The 21,674-nt window shown below is 39.2% G+C and overlaps 1 protein-coding gene across 5 annotated transcripts in view; it reads right to left on the bottom strand.

The window, feature by feature from the left end:
* The window catches only part of Fancc (FA complementation group C), a 264,880-nt gene that overhangs the window by 89,243 nt on the left and 153,963 nt on the right, over window positions 1-21,674 (bottom strand). For all 5 annotated transcript variants that reach the window (XM_045143857.1, XM_045143854.1, XM_004656859.2 and 2 more), the window contains exons 5-6: window positions 5,748-5,861; window positions 4,813-4,877 (exon numbers count right to left, since the gene is read on the bottom strand). In XM_045143857.1, coding sequence (XP_044999792.1) covers window positions 4,813-4,877; window positions 5,748-5,861 — 179 coding nt within the window. The remainder of the gene's footprint in view (window positions 1-4,812; window positions 4,878-5,747; window positions 5,862-21,674) is intronic.

The following is a 21,674-nucleotide window of genomic DNA, read 5'->3' as shown; positions in this document are numbered from 1 at the left end:
GCCAGCAATGAAAACCTGACTGCAACAATACCCATAAACTCACCCCCAACAATACAATGTCTCCAGGAGGCATTAATTCCCAAATCACATTCAGCTGGGGATGTAGCATTCAGAACGCCTAAGTTTAATGGGGGACACCTGAATCAAACCACCACAGTTTGTAAGGAGGAAGAGTAATCACAGTTGGTTTGAAATAGTTTTTATTACTATTTTCTCTGTACTATTCTTGACCATGAGCTTGTCTGTGATAGAGTGACTCCTACATAGCATCTAGAGTTCTCATAATGGCTTATTTGGCCATATGTTGTTGTTAGTTGATGTCTCAGTGGGGGAATGAGATCTGAGGCTCTCTGTTGTGCCATTTTTTATGACATCCTTCCTGAATGATTTCTTTAATGTTTATTATTCATTCAATTTTCATCTTTTTGGCAATGATCTATTCATATTCTTCATTTCCATACTGAAGACTCTGCTTCTTCATGACAAATGTGCAGCAGTCATTTTGATCTTTTGCATGTTAATCTCCTTGTCTGTTTAATAGGTTGCAAATAACTTACAAATTTGTGGCTAGTCATTTCTATGTGTTAACAGCTTTATGATTATTACTAGGTTTAGTATCAGATCATTTAAAAAAGTATCAACCCTGGCACATTTTGGAATTCTGCATCTTATCAATTATACATTCTTGTGTTAAAAAAAAAAGCTACATTATTCAAAAGATCCATGATTCAGCATTCCCTTGACAGCTGATTCAAAACCTTTGCTTAGGGACTGGAGAGATGGCTTAGCAGTTAAATGCTTGCCTGTGAAGCCTAAGGACCCCAGTTCGAGGCTCGATTCCTCAGGACCCATGTTAGCCAGATGCACAAGGGGGTGCGCACGCCTGGAGTTCGTTTGCAGTGGCTAGAGGCCCTGGTGCACCCATTCTCTCTCTGCCTGTCACTCTCAAATAAATGAATAAAAATAAACAACAAAAAAATTATTTTAAAAAACCCTTCACTTAGTATATGAATATATTTTGTTTATCCATTCATGGTTTAATAGATATCTGAGTTGCTTCCACCTTTGTCTGTTATGAATGTTATGAGCATTCAAATACAACCATTTACATGTACTTGTTAACAACATATCTATATCTATATCTATATCTATATCTATATATATTGATAGACTGTATATTTCAGTCTTTTTGCTTATTTTAAGGTGAATATGTCTTTTTATTATTGATTCTTCCTACAAAACCTTTACCAAACAGTTGATCTAAAGATATTCAACTTTTCTTTTTATGTGTTTTTGAGATGTGTATTCTAGGCTGGCCTTGAAATCACTACATAGCCAAGGTTGGCTGTGAACTCCTGATCTTCCTGCTTCTATCTTCCACGTGCTGGGATTAAAGGCATGCACCACTACTACACAGTTCTTACTTAACCAGTGATGTATGGTTTTTGAATGAAATGTCCCCCATAGGCTCATGTGTTGAATATTAGACCCCCTAACTGGAGGTGCTACTTTAGGAGATTCTGGACACCCTAGATGGTGGGCTAGTTGAAGGAAGTAGGTCACTGAGCTTGCCACTGAAGGTTACACCTGGTCTCCTTCCTTTCTCTCTGTGTACTGTCCACCACAAGCTCTCTCTGCCATCATGTTCTGCCTGAGGGCATGGGGCCAAGAAACTGTGGACTAAACACTCTGAAAACATGAGCAAAATGCATTATTCCTCTGTTTCTATCAGGTACTTGGATCACAACTACACAAAAGTAACTAACATATTTTTAAAAATTCATTTATCTATCCACTTGTTGATGGTCATTTGGATTGTTTCTAGGTTTGAAACTATTATCCATAAAGTAGCTATGAGTATTCACATGTAAATGTTAAGAAGTACCTATGATTTCATGTATTATGGACAGATCTGGTGAGCTGCACGGCAAATGTGTTATTCTGTGATAAACTGCCACAGATATTCTCAAGACCAGTATAACTAACGTGTGTGTGGTAAACTTTCAGCATTTGAAGGAGTATGCAGTAGCATCTAATTTCATTTTTCTTTCACTTTTTAATTGTATTGAAACATAACATGGTACTTATCATTTAACCATTTGTAAAGGGTAAAGTTTAATGACATTATATGCTTTCATATGCTGTTTTCTCATCACTATTATTTACACACAAATGTTTTCATCATCCTCAACAAACTTTGAGCACATTAAGCAGTATCTCCTCTCTCTTTCCACCAGCTCTGACTACCTCCATTCTGCTTTGTGTTAGTATGAAACTACCTACTCTAGGTCCTAGGTTAAGTACAACAAAAGAGTATTTGTCCTTCTGTGTCTGGGTCATTTCACTAAACATGTCTTCATGACACACTCTTGTTTCTGGATTTATAAAAGTTGTATTCCTTTTTATAGCTAAATAATATTCTATTGTATTTAAATCCATTTTATTAATCCATTTGGCTACTGAGGTTAATGAACATAACTGTTTTACAGGTATCTGTTTGAGTTCTTGCATTCAATTCTTCATATATATACCTAAGAATCTTCTGGATCACATCATAATTCTATATTTTATTTTAATTTTTTTGAAAACAATCCTTTTTCACAGCGGTTACACCATTGTATACTTCCACCAGCAATTAACAATGGTTTCAATATCTTTTCATCTTACCAACACTTGTTATTTTCCAGTTCTTTCTCCTTATAACAGCCATCAGTGGGTGTATAATGGTTTGCACATTCCCTAGGGTGTGCTAAGCATCCTTCCATGTCATTATTGGACAGGTATATATTTTTAGAAGAATGTCTACTTAGGGCCGGGCATGGTGGCACACACCTTTAATCCCAACAGAATTAGGAGGGTCATCATGAGTTCGAGGCTACCCTGAGACTACAGAGTGAATTCCAGCTCAGCTTGAGCTAGAGTGAGACCCTACATAGAAACAAACAAACAAACAAAAAATGAATGTCAGTCAGGCGTGGTGGCGCATGCCCTTAATCCCAGCACTCGGGAGGCAGAGGTAGGAGGATCGCCATGAGTTCAGGACCACTGTGAGACTCCTTAGTGAAATTCAGGTCAGCCTGGGCTACAGTGAGACCCTACCTCAAAAAAAAAAAAAAACAAAAAAGAATGTCTACTTAAGTTTTTTGCCTGTTTTGTTGTGTTGTTTGTTTGTTTTTGTTTTGCAGCACTGAAAAAAGAACCCAGAACCTTGTGCATCCTAAGCAAGCATTCTGCTTCTGATCTACATCTTCAGCCCCTAACCAATTTTGAACTGTTTGTTGTTGTTATTAAAGTTTGTTATATATCCCAGATATTAATTCCTTATGAGAATTTCAATTTTTTTGAGACAAAGTCTTTTTTTGTTTTGTTTTGTTTTTCGAGGTAGGGTCTCAGTCTAGCCCAGGCTGACCTGGAATTCATTATGTAATGAGACAAAGTCTTTATTGTAGCCCAGGTTGGCTTCAAACTTGCTTTGAAGCCCAACATTTTACTCACATTACCTATAAAAGTTTCCACTCATTTAGTAGACAGTTCTTCTGCTTTCCTAGTAGTATACTTTCATTCACAGAAGTTCTTAATTCTTTTGTAATCCAGGTGATTGTACTCAGGGCCTCAAGCAGGCTAGGCAAATGCTCTAAACCACTGAGATATACCCCAGCTCCCAAGTTCTTAAATTTAATTAAGTCCAAATTATCTATTATTGTTTGGTATACTTTTTTCTTTCTCATTTTTTTTTTTATTTATTGGTTTTTTGACGTAGAGTCTCACTGTAGCCCAGGCTGACCTGGAATTCACTCTGTAGCCTCAAGGTAGCCTTGAACTCATAGTGATCCTCCTACCTCTATCTCCCAAGTACTGAGATTAAAGGTGTATGCCACCATGCCCAGCTTGTTTTGTATACTTTTTATTGACAATTTCTATACACATATGATATACTTTGATCACAATCCTCTCCCATTACAATTTATCTATTTTCCTTTGTTTGCTCATGATTTTGATACATCTGGAGAAAAAAAATAAAAAACCCCATCAATCCAATGCTATGAGAATCTTTCACCAGTGCTTTCTTCTTAGACTTGTAAAGTTTACTCATAAAAGATTACTAAGGGTAAAGGACAAATATAATTTCTGATACAGATTTTGTTGCCATAATTTACAAAGGTATTTTTAAAAAGTCCCTTAAGTTTCCAGTTCTTTTCGATAATGATTTGTTAGAAATAAAAAGCTTACCAATGAAAACAATTCTGAATTCATTTATAGAATGAAGAAACATTTGTAATGTGATTAATTTCTTTTAATTTGTCTGATCTATTTTATTTGTTTAATCTAGATTCTGGACTATTATGGTTCTTAGAATAAGTCATATGAGTCACGTCAAGTATCCATTGCTTTGTAAGTATACTGACTATGTGTATAAGTGCACACACCCATGCACAGTACTGAGGGTCAGGGCAGGAGCAGGCTATAGTACAAGAGCACAATCATGATACACTTTCTCCTCTTACACAGTAAGCAACCTCAGCATGAACCTCAGAGCTCCTTTTCCTTTGAGATCTGTACTGTATATGCAGGGCTTTTAATAAGTACACAAAAGATATGATATGACTTACTTATGAGAGTTGAGAAAACAGTGATTAAAAAAGAAAATGTGAAAGAACTTGTCACTCTGCAGTGTATTCCATTAAATTATCTCCACACAGACTATAAACTTAACTATGAACATGCACTTCTTATGAGCTAGAGAATTTTTCTCTCATAACTGAAGAATACATTTTGAAACTCGAGAAGAGGGATATTTAGTTTAACACCTACCGACTCTGAGTGTTAAATCCATTAAGATGATTCTCTCTGAGTTCGGATACTAATGATAAAACCATCTGTAAAACAATATCAGTTGCAGGTTAACTCACACAGCTAACAGGATTACATCAGTTCTATTTTTCTTGCTGTGAGTGATATTTCCGTTAAGATTTCTTCCCCAACCCTCTCCTTGTTTTGCATTGTTGGAGTGAATATAAGCAGTGCCAAGTCATATGTACCAATAAGTTAGATTTTTATATTTAATGTCTACTATTTTTCACTTCTATTTGTACAATGAACAAAATACAGATTACTAATTCCCTAAGAATTAAAACCCCCTAAAAAGTAAAAACATGCTGAAGTTCATTATTTCTTCTTTCTTAATCCAATTTCTTATTTTAAAAAATGCTTTTCACATCTAACACACCCCAAGCATCAAAATGGCTAATAAATATTAAAGGTATCATTTTCAGAAGAGCTATGTCAAGATCACAAATTATAATATTTTGAATTTGACTAACATTTAAAGGCAGAAGAAAGTATAGTTTAAATACATAACATGTAAATGTGTGCTGTTATTTGCAAGGTGATTTCAAGAATTTTCTGTTTTACTTCAATATAAACTTCCAGTCAAGTTATCTTAAATACAAAATTTGTCTAGCAGCACGAAGCTGTGTTTATGCTGGTTAAGAGACATTCTTTTCCCAGAACTAAGTGAAAGATGATTGACTGACTGGTTTATTAAAACCTCTTCTGGTTTCCTTCTTTCCCAGAACCTTCTATCTCTCAGCTCTTCCTTAAATGGCTACAAGTCTGCCCTAGGTAAGAAGAAATAAACCAAAGTTCACCAATTCCCCTGAGGAAGTAAAATATTTCCATCCATCCTTGTTTTAAACAATAATACATTTAGCAATGAGAACTTCAATACTAATAAATTTCACACTCACATTTTTAAGCAAACCAGGACAGTAATCAACAGGCTCATATCCCAGAGCTTGAGTAAAAAGATCAACTTCTTTTACTTCAAATCTGAATGCTGAAAGTATACGGCATAACAAACCCTAAAAAATATAAACAGAAAGAGGAAAATTTCACTGCACTTTTAGAAAAAATTATTTGTTTACATATATGTGTGTGTGCATATATGTGTGTGTATGTACTCACACATGCCATGGCACACGTGTAGAGGTCAAAGGACAACCTCCAAGTGTTTCTCCTCTCCTATCTTCTTTTGAGATGGGATCTCTCTTGCTGCTGCTGCTGCTGCTGCTTGCAAGCTTCTAGGTTTTCCTGGCTCTGTCTCTAATTGGCATAGGAGTAATGGGATTACAGACAAGTGTGCCATTTTGCATACAGATATAATTGGGAGCTTAAAAGAACAGAACTGGGTTTGGCAGCCTCGCAATCAAGTACCTTTAACTGCTGACCCATCTCCAAGGCCCCAATTTCACTTCTTAATAGTGAATGAAAGTACCTATGATGGACAATGCCTAGTATTCCAGTAATCTGTAGTGGGACAGTCCCTATGAATCTACTTTGTCCAATTTAAGGAATAAAGAAATGCTAGCAATAAAAATTAATGCATTAAAAATAAGTTGAAAAATGTTAATGATAAAAATGATGCCTCTTAAAAATATAATAAATGACTAGTGCTTAGCTATATTATAAGAATAGAGTCATTATTGATTCTAGACTCAGCAAAATATTTTTGCAGTACTGGGGTTTGCAACCAAGGCCATGGACACACTGTCACAGGAAACTTTTCCCCTGGGAAGGCGTGGATACACGTCTTTACCCCAAATAGGGCTCAGATGGCAGATCAAAGTATGGTAACACCAATACCAGTTGGGTGAGCTGGTGAGTTTGGGGGAGGGGTAACTTACAGAGCATTTAGGAACATGAGGCTCCCAAAGCAGCCACTTTCATAGAGATTCCTGTGTCAGGAGTACTTCTTAGATGTTCGTCCCTCAGCCTCAGGATAAGGGCTTACCTAGCATAGAGACCCCAGAGTAGCTGCAACACATATTCTCATTCCTCCCTTAATGACAACTTGCCTGTGCCTACTCCTTGTCCCTGTCCAAGAGTATGAGACCACAGAGCAATCCTTCAGTGGGGCTCACTACTTTGGGGTTTCTCCCATGGATGCTTCTCCCTCAGCTTCAGTGTAAAAGCTTAAAGAGCATGGAGACTCCAAAGAAACCACAACATAGGACTGGTGACATGGCTTAACAGATAAGGCACTTGCCTGCAAAGACTAAGCATCTAGGTTCAATTCCCCAGTTCCCACATAAGCCAAATGCACAAAGAGGCGTTGGCACCTGCGGTTCATTTGCACTGACTAGAGGCCCTAGCACACCATTATCTCTATATGCCCCTCTCTCTCTCTCTCCAATGAATAAATAAATATTTTTTAAAAAGACAAAGAAACTGCAACATGGAGCTCATTGTATCAGGATTACTCCCATGGATGCTCCTCCCTCAGTCTCAGGGTGAGGGCTTATTTACAGAGCATAGAGACTCAATGGAGCTCATTGTCCTAGATCCTTTTCATTGTATATACTCACTCCATGTCCACCCCTGAACCTCAGGTCATGAGATTTTGTGTTATCATACACAGATGGTGCAGAGGGGACACCTAGACCTCAGGTGGGGGTCTGATGACCTCCCTCACACTTTATCTGGTGAGTTGACATAGCTGCTTTCAATGAAGGTGGAAATAGTTGTTTATACCTTTCAAAGCAGAGGAAATTTGCCATACCTCCCACATGCCCCCAAATACTTTATCACTGGCCTATACTCCCAGCCTCAGTATAATATTGTTAGCAGAGTAGATATGAGAACTTAATACTTGACAATACTGCAAGTCCATAGGGAAAGAACTTAGTTCCTTGAAAGTGACTAAAGGTGAGGGGCTTGAGAGATTGCTCAGTGGTTAAGACATTTGCCTTCAGGGCCTAATGACCAAGGATTGATTCCCCAGTAGCCACATAAAGCCAGATGCACGAAGTGGAACATATGTCTGGAGTTTGTTTGCGGTGGATAGAGGCCCTGATGTGTCTATTCCTCTCTCTCTTTCTCTCTCTCTGCTTGCAAATAAAAAGTTGAATTTTTATCTTAACAGTATTTATTAAAATATACTCAAGTTTAATATGCAGAAATCAACACAAAAATAAAATGAAGTAAGAAAAAACACAAGTATTTTTCCAGTGTCTGAATGAAGAAAAAATTTATTAGCTAAAAATCAAGGGAGGAATCAAAAGGTAAAAAGACTGGTTGTTCTACATAAAAGTAAAACAATGCTTTTTTGGAAAACAATGTAAGCACAAACTAGGAAAACTACTGAAAACATACCCAAACATCAAATGACAAACACTAATGGCATAAGACACAGACACAATTTACAAGAATACAAACACCCAAGAAATGCAGATACACCATCATCTTTGTGACAAAGAAGATAAAGTTAAAACAACACACTGCCATTTTTCACTTAGAAGTGAAAACTTTTCACAAGCATAGCACTGAACACTATTGAGATTCCATGAAATAGCTCTTCCACATGAGTGACTGGGGGAACATAAATGGGGCCTGTCATGAGCTTGAACTCCCAGGCCTGTCTGTCCACAAATCTACTGCCTCAACTGGACACCTTATAAGCTAACAGAGACCCTGCCTTGCAAAATGCATCTTAAAAACCTCTATCCGAATGCCTTTAGCACTCAGAATCATTGGTGTGCCTTGCATGCATTTAAGGAAATAAGCCCATACATGACACTAGGTCCTGTGCTGAAAAGAGTTCATTTTGCTGCCATTTCTCATCATGAGCAATGTCTAACAGCAGGGAGTGATGGACTTAAATCCCCTTTTATAGAAACTCACTGCATGCCTTTAAAATGTTTATAAGGATTTAAAATACCACTTTGAATGTTTTCAAATGGCTATAATATCCAAGAAAGGAAGATACAATATTCTCCACCCAGAAATGATGTCATCAACATAAAAAAATAATAGAAGAAAACACCATCAAATGTTAACAGACCCTAGAGTGGAACTGCCCCCCCCATACACACACACACACACACACACACACACACACACACACACACCTTCCTTCTCACATATTTTCTAGTTTCCTATATGGATGTATAAGCATTACTTTTATAATCAGAAAAAAATACTTTGAAAATGATTTGTTTGGAAATTCTTTTTTTTTTTTTTTCTTTTTTCTTTTTCAAGGTAGGGTCTCACTCTAGCCCAGGCTGACCTGGAATTCATTATGGAGTCTCAGGGTGGCCTCGAACTCACGGCGATCCTCCTACCTCTGCCTCCCGAGTGGTGGGATTAAAGGCGTGCGCCACCACGCCTGGCTTGGAAATTCTTTAAACAATACTTTATTGAGATATACTTCCCATATCATAAAACTCATTGCTACTAAGTACACAACCCAATGGAGTTTTTAACGTATATACAGTGAAACAGTCATTTAATCTACCTTCCTTCCTTTTATGGTTTTTGCCACGTTGTTCAGGGTGGTTCTGAACTCACAGTCCCAAGCACCTTTTGGTTTTAGCTTCCCCAGTACTGGGATTATAGCATACATATACACATTTGGCTCACTTTATATTTGTTTAAAAAGGTCTATAATGCATTCAATACTTAAATGTTATGAGCTAAAATACACATATAAATGTGTGTGAATTCATAAACAAATCTATGGGCATAATAGACTAATGGAGGTTAGAGGGTAAGGGTCTCTTAGTCAAGGATAAGTCCCAGAGGCCAGGGATAACAATTAGTGGCACCCATACCAATGGGACATTGGGCCTTAATCAGTCATCTAACATGGTATTTGTTTCAATTTCATTATAAAATATTTTACATATTAAAAATATTTAAGTTACCATGACAAATTTCACCCAATAAGAAACACAATAGAAATGCAGACAAAGGGGCTGGAGAGATGGCTTAGCAGTTAAACTCTTGCCTGTGAAGCCTAAGGACCCTGGTTTGAGGCTTGATTCTTCAGGACCCACGTTAGCCAGATGCACAAGGGGGCGCAGGCATCTGGAGTTCGTTTGCAGTGGCCAGAAGCCCTGGCGTGCCCATTCTCCACACCCCCCCCCTCTCTCTGCCTCTTTCTCTCTGTGTCACTCGCAAATAAATAAATAAAAATGAACAAAAAAATTAAAAAAAAAAAGAAATGCAGACAAAATTAGTTCCCTTTCCCATAACTCCACAGTTTTCTGTTCCATGGCTGGAAATTTTGCTTGAATCTGGTGTGCCCTTTTGTGCAAATCATGGTACTTTCTTTCTGTGGGCTTACACCTGTCTTGGAAGCCTGAATGCAGAAGTGTTAAACAATGTGCCACTGTCCTTACAGATACAGTATAGTGTCCTCAAATCATAAAGTCAATAGTAAGTGATATAAGTAGCTTTGGGATGTCCCTGTTCAGCAGAAGGCACTAACAGCTCGTATCACTGCCACTACCACAATGTAAACACAACAAACATGTAATGAAGCATTTACAAGAAAACAAATCCACTGGTGATGAAAAGCCAGTAACTTACACAGTGAAAGAGAATTTTTTGTAAAAGCACAATTCAAAGACTCCTCACTAAAGAAGAAAGGCTTCTTGGAGACACTGTCAGGACTTTTTTTCTCTTTCTTCTTCTCTCCCTCCCTCTCCTTCTCTCTCTCCTCCCCCTCCCTTTCCTTTCTTGCTTCCTTCCTTCCTTTTCTTTCTTTCCCTGTCTTTTTAAAAATATTTTATTTATTAGAGAGAGAGAGAAAATGAGTGTGCCAGGGCTTCCAGCCAAGGCAAACAAACTCCAGATGCATGCACCACTGTGCATCTGGCTTACATGGGTCCTGGGGAATCAAACTTGGGTCCTTTGGCTTTGCAGGCAAGTGCCTTAACTGCTAAGCCATCTCTCCAGCCTTCACTTTTCTTTCCCCCTTCCTTCCTTTCTCCCCTTCCTCCTCTTCCTCTCTCTCTCTCTCTCTCTCTCTCTCTCTCTCTCTCTCTCTTTCTCGTTCAATTTGCCATAATATCAGGGAGTAAATGAGCTGACTGCAATCCCAGCAGAATACTTTCCAAGTGCCCAGCACAATGAGATAAAAACCAATGTTATACAGGTCATAGGGGGAGGGCAGGTACCGCTGGCATCTGCCTCACCTCAGAGTAGCACTTATACCAGAGGGGACTCAGGGCCCTCAGCCAGAAAGTGAGAACACAGGCACATGGAATCTGCTCCCTAATCTAGGTTGTTATACATGTGTGTTAGGCAGGAAAAACCATGGCAAGGTGTCCCTGTCTGACCTACAGATGGGAGGCAGTAGGCCAGGCAGGCTTGATTTGTGCACTAGGCAGCTCCGAGTCAGGGACATTAATGCCACAGGGAGAGCAGTATTAGCAGTCCTCAATCTTCACGATAAGATTTTTGGATCTTATTCAACAAACATTAAAAGAACTTCCTATATGTTTATAAATAGTCACTCTTGCTCATCACCACATTACTGAATTTGTTTCACAGATAAGGACATTGTGCTAGAGTTTAAATAGCCAGCCCAAGGCTGGGTACCTACCAGATGGCCAAACTTTGTATTTAAAAAAAAAATCACCTTTAGCCGCTCTGCACAAGGCAGCTGGGATAGATTCTATATTAACTTGTTGCTGTGATAAAATATATCACAAAAAAACAGCTTAAAGAGGATTAGATTAACTTCACCTTGCCATTCCAGATTACAGTCCATCATGGTGGGGAAGGCATAGTGGCAGGAGCTTGAAGCAACTGGGTACATTCAGCCCACCTTGAGGAAGCAGAAAGCAATGACTATGGGGCTCAGTCAGCTCTTTCATTTTATACAGTTCATGACCCCAGCACATGGAATGAGGCCACCCACAGTTAAGGGGAATTCTTCCCACCTCAATTAACATAATCAAGATCATCCTTCATAGACATGCTCAGAGGCTAACCTAATGTGCATAGTCCCACACGCGTGATTCTAGGTCTTGTCATGTTGACAATCAATGTATACCAACACAGCTCCTAACAAAGAAAGGCTGACTAGTGCCAAGGAGACCCTTATGACTTCTAATCTTCCTATAGAGCCCAGTTTCTCCCTAAAGTCATGAGGCTTGCCCTTGCCTCTCTACAGCACCCCTACACATTGGCATTATAGACACTGACGTGCCCTCAGTAACATATTTGCAAGCCAGGGAGCCACAGCATCTGTGAATAGTTTTATTCTGTCTACCTGGGGATTCTCTAGTTCCTTTTCCCATTCACTTGGCTAAGTGCCACCGCTTGAAGGAATTCTAACAACTATAACAATGACAATGAAGTGAGGGTTTGCCACACATGAGGGACCATGCTAAGTCTCTAAGTATGGCATCTCACTGAAAATCCCAACTTCAGTTTTAACCAAACCCATTAAGCAAAACTACAAATATACCACCCACAAACAGGTAGTACTATTATTACTAGTAGTAGTATATTTTATGCATGTAACCGCTCAAGTGTAAGTGTGTGTGTGTGTGTGTGTGTGTGTGTGTGTGTGTGTGTGTAGTATAGTTTGTATGTGGTATGTGCATGTGGAGGCCAGAGGAGACCATTATAAGCCCTCTTCCACTGCTCATCAGTGTATTTCCTTGAGATAGAGTCTCCCTCTCTCTCTGTCTGAACTTGCAGCTGCAGTTTTCATGAGCCCCAGTATTTCTCTACTCTACTCCCCACAGAACTAGGGTTACAGGCACACATACCCATGCCCAGCTGTTTAAATGCTGAGAAATCAAACTCAGGTCTTCTCAGGTCACCAGGTTTGTACGTCAAGTGTTTCTCACCACTTATCCACCTCCCTAGCTCCCAATTAACCATTTAACATTTAAAGTACTGGTACTACACATCCCTAGTACACAACAGAAGGAAAATGGTTTCAAGATGGTAGCATTTAAAAGTCAGTTAAGATTGTAGTTTGCTTTGTTTTCTTTCTCTTTCATTTCCTTTCGTCCTTCCTTCTTTCTTTCCTTTTTTGAAACAAGGACTCATATATCCCAGGCTAGCCTCAAACTTGTTATGTAACTGAATATGATCTTGAATTCCTAATTTACCTGACTCCACCTCCTGAATACTGGGATTACAAATAAGGGCCATCATAGCTGGCTAGATATTATACTCTTAAGCAAAATAAGGTGAATGAAGGCTTTCCCCTCTAAGCAAGTACCTTCAGACATAGACCAACACATGAAGGGTCACTTCCCAACACTACTTTAGCATAGCAAATGTTAGTTCAAAAACAAAGAAAGCAAGTCGTTTGACAGACTATAAGGCTACAAGCAGGGATTGTAAATGATTACTTTTAAAATGGCTACAAGTTCCCAGCTACCATTTCCAATATCTACATTGGCACAATGAATTTTTAGCACAAGTTGTGTAAAAAGACTGGGGAAGTAGATCAGAGGACAAAGTGCTTGTTATGCAACTGTAAGGACCTGACTTCAGATCCCCAGAACCAATGCAAAGCCTTGGTGTGAGTGTCTTCAAGGGCAGTGTGCCTATAGCTAGACAGGAGGCAGAGACAGAAGACTATGAGCCAGCTAGTCTGGTGAATGTAGCAGTGAAGACAAAGTGATCCTACCTCAAACAAAGTGAAAGGACAGACTGACAAACAAAATTGTCATCTAATCTGCACATACACACAGTAGCAAGTGTATGCTCACACTCAAATATTCTCACATGTACATGTGTGCATGCATGCATGTGCATGCGCGCGCGCACACACACACACACACACACACACACCCCTCAAATAAAATAACATAAGCCTCAGAAAAATAAAAGTAGTTATGCAGGACTTTGGGCCCAGAGATGTAAAATTAAATTCCATAAATATATAGGAGATTCCAGACCCAAGAACCCCAACTTTTGTGTCCTTACCTGAGTTGGCAAAAAACTGAAAACAGAGTCTCCAAGAAGAGTAAATTATGAATTACAAGGTTTATTTTGAGACATCGGATCCAGAGGAAAAGCTAGCAGGGGAAATGAAGAAAAACTCTTGCATATCTCCACAGAAGCAGCTTCCTGAGAAGGCACACACACGATACACACAAGGAAAGCAAAGTATGAGAGCCCAAGCCATGAAATCCCCCTAACAGGCCAGAGAAGACCACAGGCAGTAAAGGATTTACAATGAAAAGAGAACTCATACACATAGCAAAACAGGAGAGAATCAAAAAACAAGGCAGGAAAGCACGGACAAAAAGACACCCTCCCTCTACCCAGCCAAGCTGGAAAGGGAGTGAGGGGACTGGGAAAGGCTTACACGTGTGTGTCAGGAGGGAGCCTGAGGAAGAAGAAACCAATAGGGAGATATACTCACATGGTTAGACAAGAAAGCACCAGGAACTAGACACATGTGGAAAACAAGCAGAAAAATGCCCAGGCAAAAAGAAATTCTCCCCCTTCCCAGCAGACTGGGAAGAGGAAGAGTGTAACAAAGCAGGGACCAGAACAATCAGGCACCAGAAGAATGAATAGAGGACCAATTAGGATAGATAAGCTTCATCATCTTAAAACTCAGGTGTATAAGGGAGGATCCAATTGGTTGGTGGACTCAAGAGGCTGACTCAGGAGGGGTGTAGCCCAAGAGACTTGAAGAAGCAGGAAGCTACTGCTGGGGAGTGTTGCTTGCAGACATCTTGAATGAGACAAGGTCAGACATGGGTTCTAGTGGCATCTCCTTGGGCCTGTGGCTGGCTGGAGAGATGGCTTGGCAGTTAAGGTGCTTACCTGCAAAGACTAAGGCTTCAGGTTCAATTCACCAGTACCCATCTAAGCTAGATGCACAAGGTGGTACATGTGTCTGGAGTTTGTTTGCAGTGGCTGGAGGCCCTGGCATGCCCATCCTCTCTCTATCTGTCTCTTTCTTTCTTTCTTTCTTTTTTCCCTCCTTCTCTCTCTCAAATAAATAAATAAAATACTTTTTGTTTAAAAAAAAAAAAGAAAAACTATTTTGCTCATATTCTCTTTCAATACTACTGCTATGTGGAAATTTCCTTTGAATTGACATGTTTCTACCCAGAAAGAAGAGCAATGTTCATAAGACTAAGAAAACTGAGAAGGTTCAGGAAACCCAGAAAGTTACAATTTACACAAAGCCTCTCCCCAACCCACTGAGTGTTCTCCAAGTCATGCAAAGAGCTCCAGGGATGTAGCATTCAAGTGTTGTGGCCCATGCTAGGATGGGTTTTTGAGTGATATGCTGCCTTTGAGTCATCCAGGCTCTTCTACATAACCACAGTAAGTTCACTGGCTCAGTAAGCCAGACTTGGGTGGGATTGTTTCTTTGGTCTGTCACTCCCATGAAGAGATGCTTGTTCACATATCCCCAGAAAAAGTCACACAACTATAGTTCTCTTTTCTTTTTCTTTTTTTTTTTTTAAAGGCAGGTACTACCACGCCTGGCCTTTTCTGGTGTTGTTTGTTTGTTTGTTTTGTTTTTTAATTTATATTGCAAGAGAGAGGCAAAGAGAAAGCAACAGAGAGAGAGAGAGAATGGGCACACCAGGGCCTCCGGCCTCTGCAAATGAACTCCAGACACATATGCCACCTTGTGCACCTGGCTTATGTGGAGGTCCTCAGGAACTGAATTGAGGTCCTTTAGCTTTAACCACTAAGCAGTCTCTCCTGACCTAGTTCCCTCTTTTCTGTGAGAGACACACTCTAAGCCCTCTAGTGAACAATGAAGACCAAACACTATTAACCACTAAGCAGTCTCTCCTGACCTAGTTCCCTCTTTTCTGTGAGAGACACACTCTAAGCCCTCTAGTGAACACTGAAGACCAAACACTATTAAGCCTTGTATATACACAGCTATGATAAAATTAATTTATTAGGAATATTAAAACAGGACAATTATTACCAAACACTGAGGCTCCACTGACAGCACTGCTATTCTCCACACATGGTCACATGAAGAAAATAAGGGTGACTGGAAGAGAACCACTGCTGGATTAACCACTGGAACTGACACATACAGTGGCTACTGAGTGACAAACATGCAGGTGCGGACACATCAGGACGTGCAACAGGATAACTCAAGGCCTGAATCAGACTTAATCAAAGCCCAATGTGCTACTCAGAATGGTATACACTTGAAAACTTACAGATATTTCTGGTATTTTCCACTTAATATTTTCAGACCACAGTTAGCCATGGAATTGGAAGGTCAGCTTAGAGAAATGTTGGGTAAGGAAGGAGTACGGTAACTTATTAGATCTTTCCTGGTTTAAAGTTCCAAATGATATAAGGAGAAAGTAATTTGGGGGGGTTGTGAGAGACACTACTGACATGCATATGCTACAGTGAGCATAGAGGTCAGACAACTGGAAAATGTTTTAAAAAATAGAGAAAAAATAAAATAAGATTAAAATAAATAAATAATTAAATAAAATAAAAAATAGCCCATGGCAATACCCTTCCTCCCCCCCTTTTCCCCTTTGAAATGCCATTCTCCATTATATCCCCTCCCCATCGCAATAAGTCTCGCTTTTATTTTAATGTCATGATCTTTCCCTCCTCTTATGATGGTCTTGTTTAGGTAGTATCAGGTACTATGAGGTCATGGATATCCAGGCCATTTTGTGTCTGGAGGGAGCACGTTGTAAGGAGTCCTACCCTTACTTTGGCTCTTATATTTTTTTCTGCCACCTATTCCACATTAGACCCTTAGCCTTGGGAGGTGTGATCGAGATGTTACTCAGTACTCTAGTCACTTCTTTCTAGCACCATGATACCTTCTGAGTTGTCCTAAGGTCACTGCCATCTGAAAAGAGAAGATTCTCTACCCAAAGTGAGAGTAGCATTAATATAAGGGTATGAATATTAAGAAAAGGGCTTACTGGGCAGTTTGATACACACAGTACATTCAGCAGATGATACACCCCTAGGGCTTATGACTACTCCTGCTTTAAGTTATCAGTATCAGGGATGTATTCCCTCCCATGGAGCAAGTCTCCAGTCCAATTGGAGGGCATTTGATTTCCACCATGACAGACGTGCCATTATTGCACCCATTGGCTCATTTGGCCTGGCTGGCCAATTATAAGGCTTGCAATGTCCACTGCTGAGTATCTTCACTGGTGGTATTCCTTTCTCCCATTGAACTGCATGTAGAATGGCTTCTTCCAGCTTTCTGTCAGCTGGTCTACATGGAAGAGGCTATCAGCTCAGTTTCAGCAATATTTCTCAGAGGCCTTGCAGCCCATGTATGTGCAGTCTTCAGCAATAGGGTCTTACCATCTATTCCTGGTGGCAAACCAAGTGCCTTGGCAATGGTCTATAAAGTTTTGGAGGCATTAGGGACCTCCCTGGCCAACAACTCCCTGGAAGGTATCTCATCCCAGGCACTGAAAATTTTCTAGCAATGATCTTCGGCTCCTGAGTTTTCCATTGTCCATAACCAGAGTATTCCCTATGATTTCTTTATATCCTCTTAGATTTTGACTACCCTCCCCAAACCTTTCCTATACTCAATCTCCTCCCCTGACCTCACTTTGGGACTTTTCATTCCCGTTAATCTATTCTTATACTTACATATATACCATACTAAACTATTAAGTACCCTCCTCCTTTCCTTTCTCTTCCCCTTTTATTTCTTTTTTAGCTTACTGGCCTCTGCTACTAAGTTTTTTCCTTCTCACACCGAAGTCAAATCATCTGTAGCTAGGATCCACATATGAGAGAGAACATGTGGAGCTTGGCTTCCTCGGCCTGTGTTACCTTACTTAGTATAATCCTTTCCAGATCCATCCATTTTTCTGCAAATTTCATGACTTCATTTTTCTTTACCGCTAAGTAAAATTCCATTGTGTAAATGTGCCGTATCTTCATTATCCACTCATCAGTTGAGGGAAATCTAGGCTGGTTCCATTTCCCAGCTATTATAAATTAAGCAGCAATAAACATGGTTGAGCATGTACTTCTAAGGAAATAAGATTAGTCCTTGGGATATATGCCTAGGAGTGCTATAGCTGGGTCATATGGTAGATCAATCTTTACTTGTTTTAGGAACCTCCACAATGATTTCCACAATGGCTGGACCAGATTGCATTCCCACCAACAGTGTAGAAGGGTTCCTCTTCTGCCACATCCTTGCCAGCATTTCTGATCATTTGTTTTCAAGATGGTAGCCAATCTGACAGGAGTGAGATGGAATTTCAATGTAGTTTTAATCTGCATTTCCCTGATGACTAGGGATGTAGAACATTGTTTTAGATGCTTATATGCCATTCGTATTTCTTCCTTTGGGAACTCTCTATTTAGCTCCATAGCCCATTGTTTAATTGGTTTGTTTGATTTCCTATTATTTAACTTTTTGAGTTCTTTGTATATCCTACATATTAATCCTCTATCAGATACATAGCTGGCAAGATTTTTTTCCCATTCTCTAGGTTGCCTCTTTGCTTTATTCAGTGTACTTTCCAGTACAAAATCTTTGTAATTTCATGAGGTGCCAGTGGTTAATCTGTGGTTTTATTGCCTGAGCAATTGGAGTTGTATTCAGAAAGACTTTGCCAAGACCAATATGTTGAAGGGTTTCCCCTACTTTCTCCTCTAGCAATTTCAGAGTTTCCGGTCTGATGTTAAGGTCTTTAGTCCATTTGGATTTAATTCTTGTGCATGGGGAGAGACAAGAATCTATTTTCATCCTTCTACAGATACATATCCAGTTTTCCCAACACCATTTCCTGAAGAGGCTGTCTTTTCTCCAATGAGTATTTTTGGCATTTTTATCAAATATCAGGTGGCTATAGCTACCTGGGCTTACATCTGGGTCCTCTATTCTGTTACATTGATCTACATGTCTGCTTTTGTGCCACTACCATGCTGGTTTTATTACTATGGCTCTGTAGTATAGGTTAAAATAAGGTATGGTGATACTACCAGCCTTATTTTTGTTGCTCAGTATTATTTTAGATATTCAAGGATTTTTGTGATTCCAAATGAATTTTTGGATTGTTTTTTCTATTTCCGTGAAGAATGCCTTTAGTATTTTGATGGTGATTGCATTAAATGTGTAGATTGTTTTGGTAAGATTGCCATTTTCACAATATTGATTCTTCCAATCCAGGAACAAGTGATGTTTGTCCACTTCCTAGTGTCTTCTGTAATTTCTCACTTGAGTGTTATAAAGTTTTCATTGTAGTGATTCCTTACTTCCTTGGTTAGGTTTATTCCAAGGTACTTTATTATTTTTGATACAATTGTGAATGGGAGTGATTCTCTGATTTCGTTCTCTGTGTTTGTTGTTAGCATATATGAAGGCTACTGATTGCTGTGTATTTATTTTGTATCCTGCTACATTGCTGTAGGTTTTGATCAGTTATAACAGTTTGCTAGTAGAGTCTTTAGGGTCCTTTATGTATAGAATCATGTCATCTGCAAATAATAATAACTTGATCTCTTCCTTTCCTATTTGTATCCCTTTTATGTGTGTCTCTTGCATTATTGCTATGGCTAAGACTTCCAAAATTATATTAAATAAAAGTGGGGACAGTGGACACCCTTGTCTTGTTCCTGATTTTAGTGGAAAAGCTTCCATTTTTTCTCCATTTAGTAATATGTTGGCTTGTAGGCTTGTCACAAACAGTCTTTTTTATATTGAGATATGTTCCTTCTATTCCCAGTCTCTGTAGGACTTTTATCATGAAGGGATATTGAATTTGGTCAAATGTTTTCTCTGCATCTAATGTGATGATCATGTGATTTTTGTCCTTCAAGCCATTTATATAATGTCTTACATTTATAGATTTGCATATATTGAACCATCCCTACATCTTTGGGATAAAGCCTACTTGGTCAGGGTGAATGATCTTTCTTTATATTCTTGTATTCTGTTTGGCAATATTTTGTTGAGAATTTTTACATCAATGTTCATGAGGGAGATTGGTCTATAATATTCTTTTTTGTTCTATCTTTGCCTGGTTTTGGTATCAGGGTGATGCTGGCTTCATAGAAGGAGTTTGGTAGAAAAAAAATGTAAAAACAAAGTAGACATTTCTGTGATGGAGAAGTTAATTTGTTCTGTATTCCAAACTTTTGGAAATTAAAAATTTTTTAATTTAAAAAACTAGATACCATAGTCTATTTTATGGGTGATTTAAATTTTCTTATCTTGATGCATATATCCAAAGTTTCTACAATTATTATAGCTTAGTTTTGAGTCTTAAAAATTATTTTGTAGGGCTGGAAAGATGGCTTAGCAGCTAAGACATCTGCCTGCAAAGCCTATAGACCCAGTTTTGACTCTCCCAGAACTCACATAAGCCAGACACACAAGGTGGCACATGCATACAAAGTGTCACATATGGTGGATGCACATGAGGCACATGCATCTGGAGTTTGATTGCAGCTGCTAGAGGCCTTGGCATACCAATTCTCTTGCTCGCGCTCCCTCTCTCTCTCATAAAAAAGTATTTTGTAAAACAACAGTATACACATCGTTTGTTTTTCCGAAATTCCATGATATTAATTCCTAAGGAGAACAAGAGTTTTTGCCCTGGATAAAACAAACACAAATTGAGCCAGGTGTGGTGGCACATACCTTTAATTCCAGCACTCGGAAGGCAGAGGTAGGAGGATCCCTGTGAGTTCAAGGCCAGCCTGAGACTACATACTGAATTCCAGGTCAGCCTGGGCTACAGTGAGACCACACCTTGAAACCCCCCCCCCAACCAAAGTCATAAAATCAACATATTGAGGCCTACTTATATATAACTTCATACCAAACACCTCAAAATTTAGCCTCATAATTCTCACATTTAAAGTAAACTTAAAAATTAATTAAGCTGAGCCAGGGACATATCTCAGTAGTAAAGTGTTCAGTATCTGTTAATTTCCAGCACTGTAAAAGAAAATAAATAACTAAAATCATTAAGCATTTCTTCTCTCTGGGCATATCGTTATTTACTGCCACCTAGTGGCAAAATGGAAAACTATTAAAGAATAGGCATTGGCCCTTGAACCAAAAAAGAAAAAAGAAATCCTTACAGCCATTTAAAAACAGATTTTTTTAAAAAAATACTGGCAGTGAAATCTTGGAGATCTCCAACCCCCTTGATTGGTTTTACTAATGAAGAACTGAGCTTCTAAGTACACTAATAATTAGCTACAAAAAAGGATGTGTACATAAATGTATGTGTACTAAAATTAAAGAACAGGGGAACTGATAAGATGGCTCAGTGTGTAAAATGGTACCCTACAGCCATGAAGACCTGAGTTAGGTTCCCCAGAATACAAGAAATTATCATTGTAATCCCAGCACTGGGTAGGCAGAGGATGCCTGGGATGAACTGGCCACCTAGTAGACTAGCTAAACTGGTGAATTTCAAGCACTCTGAGATTCCCTGCCTCAAGAACTAATGTAGAAAGAGATTAAAGAAGACACCCAATGTGACATCTAGCACACTCGTGCATGTATGCATGCACATATACATACACACAGGAACATACACCGAAGCACATAAGAAAAAAGAAGAAAGTACAAATGAATCACCTTGACTCATGATCTAAAGTCCTTCAAAGGTAGTACAGTAACTTACAGCTTTTCTTTTTTTTGAGGCAGGGTCTTCCTCTGGCCCAGGAATTCACTCTGTCCAGGCTGGCCTTGTATTCACAATGATCCTCCTATCTTATTTCCCCACACCCAAGTGCTAGGATTGAATGCATAAGCCACCATACCTGGCTTCCTAAAATGATTTGTAGGCTCAATGTTCACTCAGGTAAATTTTCGAAAGAGTTCTTCATTGTAAAGGTTGAGAAGCCCCTGAAAAGTGCTTACTCTAGCTGAGCGTGGTGGCACACGCCTTAAATCC

Source organism: Jaculus jaculus, chromosome 2, assembly GCF_020740685.1.
Source record: "Jaculus jaculus isolate mJacJac1 chromosome 2, mJacJac1.mat.Y.cur, whole genome shotgun sequence".
Lineage (NCBI taxonomy): Eukaryota > Metazoa > Chordata > Mammalia > Rodentia > Dipodidae > Jaculus > Jaculus jaculus.
The sequence above is the reverse complement of the archived record's forward strand: the minus strand, read 5'-3'. Positions and strand labels throughout refer to the sequence as shown.